The following is a 4,647-nucleotide window of genomic DNA, read 5'->3' as shown; positions in this document are numbered from 1 at the left end:
GAAGAGCGTGCACAGAGATAAAACATTGTAAAGCACCCGTGGGCACCCTGATACGGATCCTCCCCACACTCGGCCTGACTCATAATCGGCAGCGGCCACCCAAAATGCATTTTGGGCTTTGCTACAACTCAAGATCCTCAAAGGCCAAGCTGTAATAATTCAGGAGCAATTTTCTTTAAGGGGAAATATATATGATTGGAAGTGTTTGCAGAAAAAGTTCTTCAGAAATAAGTTTAACTCAGATTTAACAATCGTTAGGGGATTGGCCATGTGAAGAGCAGCCATCAAGGATCAGAACCACTGTGGCCGTTTCAAAATCCTAGGGTTCACTAGCAACATTTCTGTCATTCAAAGAAGCATGGATTTCTCAAGGATTACTAAGTCAAAAAAGGACAGTAAATGCCACCTTGTTTGCCTCTCTGTTGCTACATTTAAAGAATGGAGGCAAAATTAGTCATTAGAGCCTGAGTCTAAAATAAACCCCAATTTAATTACTTTTTATATTCAGATAAAAATGGAAAGTTCTTCTGGGGATAGCAAGTTTGTTTATATTACACAAGATACCATCAGTGTGACAGACCTCCACAGAGTTCACTAATAGAAACAGGGAGAAAATATCCATCAATTATATATGTGTGCATGTACCGTATACCCAGAATTTCATACGGTATGAAAACGCCTTGCCTTAGGGCTGGCTAAAGAAGTTTTGACCAGAATGTAGGAATTTAAGAACTCTGCATTTTATACTCAATAATTCTTAAGTGCAAATTATAGTTTAAATACATGGTAACTAGTCACTAAGATGTAATAGGATACAGTGGATAAAATTATGGCCTTGGGAATCCCCAACCTGATTCAGATTCAGATCATTTACTAGCTCTACGATCTCGGTTTACTTTATTAATCCACCTAAGTCTCAGTTTTTGCACTTAACAACAACAACAAAAAAGATAATGTGGTCAAGAAGCCCCTATTCAAAACACGCTGGGTCAGATGTTTTGGAACTGAGAAGTTTTCACATTTAGAAATGTATTAAGGTAGATAAACTGTATAGTAAACAAAACCTTCAGCAGAGTCTGGGGCAGCACCCTGTAATCAAACACATTAACATTTCTGCTGGGAAATATATGTACAGTCACAGTAATGGGATGCACTACGACTATAAATAGCCTCCAGTCAGTTCTGCTACCTGAGTGTGTATCAAGCATATAAAAAAAAAGTTTTTTGTATTTTGGACTTACAAAGAAAGGAATGTAGACCTGTTTTATACACGTATTGTTTGTATATATGTACATATGCACACGTATACACATATACATATAAAGAGCGAGACAGAGGGAGCTGTTGCTAAAATCAAACAGGAAAGTGCTGTTATAAGAGTGCTCAATACAAAACAGTATTGACCAGAATGTGAATTGCTTGAAGGCAGGGATCACTGTTTTGTTCATTGAAATACCCCCATATGCCTAAAAAGGTATTTGACTCAATAAATATTCTTTGAATGATTCATGACACCACCTCATCCAGATTTCCCTTGTCCAAGTAGAACTACATGAAATGAAAAAGCATAATCCTTGGGGAGGCTCAATCTGCGTTGCAAGACAATGAGGTAGACGCAGGAATGGAATCAGAAGTTCCTAGCGAGACACAAAGTGTTAACTCAAGTCTTGAAGATCAATATTTAATTCTTTTTTTAAATCACTGCATTTGGGAAACGCATAATATTGGCATGATTCACTTCTGAATCTGACTTATCAGGAAAATCAGTCCTTGGCAGGCTCGTAATTGGAATTCTACCTATGATGATGGTGAGTGTTAAAATTAACAGAAGCTTATGAGCGATTCTGAGGAATAAACATGTATAGTCTTCAATAACCCACAGTGAAACTTTGAAAAGCAGGCAGCCCTTATCCACACAAGGAACATTTTTGTTGCCAACAGCAACAAAACAAATGTAAATACAGTCTAACACATATATGCACGTGCACGCGCGCGCACACACATACACCACACACGCACACCACTAAGCTAAAATTTTGATTCTATACATTTGATTCCATCTGACAATGAATGCAACAGTTTCCTATTGCAAAATTTACTGAGTTACAGTAAGTACAAAGCACTGCTAAGCACCCACTCTGAGAATTTCCCTTTCCCCATGCTAGTTTAATAATTGAACCAACCAACAAACAACAAAAAGAAACATAAAAAGGAGAAAAATCTACCTGCAACTGGAGATACATGGCCTCAAACTAAAATGGAACAAAATAACATCTTAGGAATCCAGGTGGTAGAAATTCAAACTGAGCAAAAATGCGTACCTCTTCCAAGCGCTACAAGTTACAGGAAAGGTTTGGCATGCAGATTTCTTGTGTGAAATGAGAACGAAAAAGCTTATTTGTGTATGCATCACACAAGTGTTATTAAAGCTATGATATAATAGATGGGGAGGATGGGAGAGAGGGGGAGGAAGAGCTTTCCAGAGAAGAGCAGTTCATTTACATTTAAATCTGTTACCATGGGATTATTCATATTCCTAAAGAAACCAAGAGGTAAACTAACTAACCATCTGGCCTAAAGTACTTACAGCTAAGTGTGGCAACAACTGTGACAAGCCTAATGTTAAAGGTCTAGGGATCAATAACAGATCCCGAAATTGGGACCTTAAAAATGAAGCTTACCCGGCCAACAAGGATCGGTTCAGGTCCAGAAAACTCTTCCAGGACGAACATTTGATTCCAAACCCAGCCTCTCTTGGAACGGTTCAAAATCCGCTGTTCTTCACTCAGCCTGTTTAGTTCCAAAGGGGATCCACTCATTAAAACTGGAGACTGATTCATCGGAGCCGTGTAAATGCAAGGGGGAAGAGTAATCCATAATATTATTAATGGAGTCCAGAGATCCAACAGCATTTCTGCTAGCCGTTCTGGCATGGTCCCCCCAGTTAAGCAAATCACCACGAAAATGAGACAATTATTTTGTTTGCCTCTGGTCTGCAGCCATCCAATTCATCATGCAGTGCCGAGCATTTACTCACAGCTCTGCCACGTGTTTACAGCACGGGAAACAGACATCATCTAAGCAGCTTTTCTAAGACCACGATCCATTGGCTTTCCTTCTCATTGAAATTTCCTGCAAAAACAAGGAGGAAGAAAGATAAAGGTCCACTGCAACAGGTTTTAAAACAAAATCACTGGTTTTCAAAAGCATATACATGAACAATAGTAGGCATATCCCAAACCCTTGAGTCAAGAAAGTGGACCTGAGGAACTAGAACAAGTAAGCTAACAGGTCTTTTTATATTGTGAGCTTTATTTAAATTTTCATATTTATATTTGTATCTATGTTACTTATCAAAAACCGCTTCAAGTTCTCTTTTCCCTCCTTGCTTCTTTCCTTCCTCCCTCCCTTTCTTCCTTCCTTTCTTGCCTCGCTTCCTTTTCTCTCTCCATTACTCCCACTCTCTTTCTTATAGTCGTTTTGGTTGTAATGCAAGTTTGGGTGTTGCCAATACTTTCTTGTACTCTTGTAGAGATTGCAAGCCTCCTTCCTCCTTCCTTCCTTCCCTCTTCCTTTATTTCTTCCTCTCTTTCTTCCTTCCTCCCTCCCTCTCTCCCTTCCTTCTTTCCTTCCTTCTCTTCCCCTGCCCCCTCTACACCCTCCCAGTTTAAAAATAAGTTCTAGTTCATTTTAGGCTGAACTATGTGAATAAACTAGCCTGTAATGGGTACATTTTTTTAAAAAATTACAAATGAGAACAGGAAGGGAAATGACCCCGATTTTCACAGTCTTAGCTGCCGCAACCCATCAGAAGGGATTGTCCAGTTCAGGGTGCAGGATGCAACTCTCTGCCAGGATGCTAATAAAGAGTGAATAAAATTAGAATGCTCCCGGAGAGAAATTCTGTAATATCTAGCATGTATGTTATCATCAGTGTCAAGGCTCCCATTCCAAATGTACAGTTGAACAGGAGATTTAAATTATGAAAAGCTCCTTTGGGAATGAAATACGGTAAAAATACAATTTTCAATTGTAGAGACTCAGAAAGGGATGGACAAAAAAAAAAAAAAATCCCCATTACCTGAGGTGTCAAATACATTTTTTTGCTTACCTTCAGCATGGCAAAACGTGTTTCTTCCCTCTCAAAAAAATTATTTTTAAAGAAGTAATGTTCACTGCATATCCCAGAGAGAAGCCTTGCTGAATTAGATTAAATGGGAAAATAATTCCTCAGGACACTATGGGGAACAGTTCGGCTCAGGGAATTCATAATGGGGTAGGAACCTTTCCTCTGTAGGTCCCTGGTTCCATTCTGGCTCAGAATGGGAAAGCAAGAACGTCATTACATTGGCTGGGCTAGTGAGTGGTCTTAGTGAAGCTAGCTGAAAAGGGCAGACCCAGATTCTGCTGTAAAGACAGGAAGGATCTGATCTAACAAGATGGTCAGTGGAATCGCCCTGCTTGTCACTCTTTGCCTGGGCTCAGCTCAGTCACTTGGATTCTCTCTGTACCTCAAAAGAGGCCCCACCCTGGTAAGTGCATAGGGGTGTCACTGCAAGCAGCAGTTGTTCTGGAAACTAAAGGGAAGAAAAGCTTCCCATAGGGAACCAACTCAGAGCAAACAGTCCAGAACAACGTCCCAACTTT

At 39.8% G+C, this 4,647-nt stretch overlaps 1 protein-coding gene across 1 annotated transcript in view; it reads right to left on the bottom strand.

Annotated features, from left to right (window-relative positions):
• The window catches only part of CDH8 (cadherin 8), a 367,872-nt gene that overhangs the window by 349,683 nt on the left and 13,542 nt on the right, over positions 1-4,647 (bottom strand). Inside the window, exon 2 of the mRNA XM_007448016.1 lies at positions 2,682-3,132. Coding sequence (XP_007448078.1) covers positions 2,682-2,933 — 252 coding nt within the window. The 5' untranslated portion in view covers positions 2,934-3,132. The remainder of the gene's footprint in view (positions 1-2,681; positions 3,133-4,647) is intronic.

This window comes from Lipotes vexillifer, unplaced genomic scaffold (genome assembly GCF_000442215.2).
Source record: "Lipotes vexillifer unplaced genomic scaffold, Lipotes_vexillifer_v1.1 scaffold827, whole genome shotgun sequence".
Taxonomy (NCBI): domain Eukaryota; kingdom Metazoa; phylum Chordata; class Mammalia; order Artiodactyla; family Lipotidae; genus Lipotes; species Lipotes vexillifer.
The sequence above is the reverse complement of the archived record's forward strand: the minus strand, read 5'-3'. Positions and strand labels throughout refer to the sequence as shown.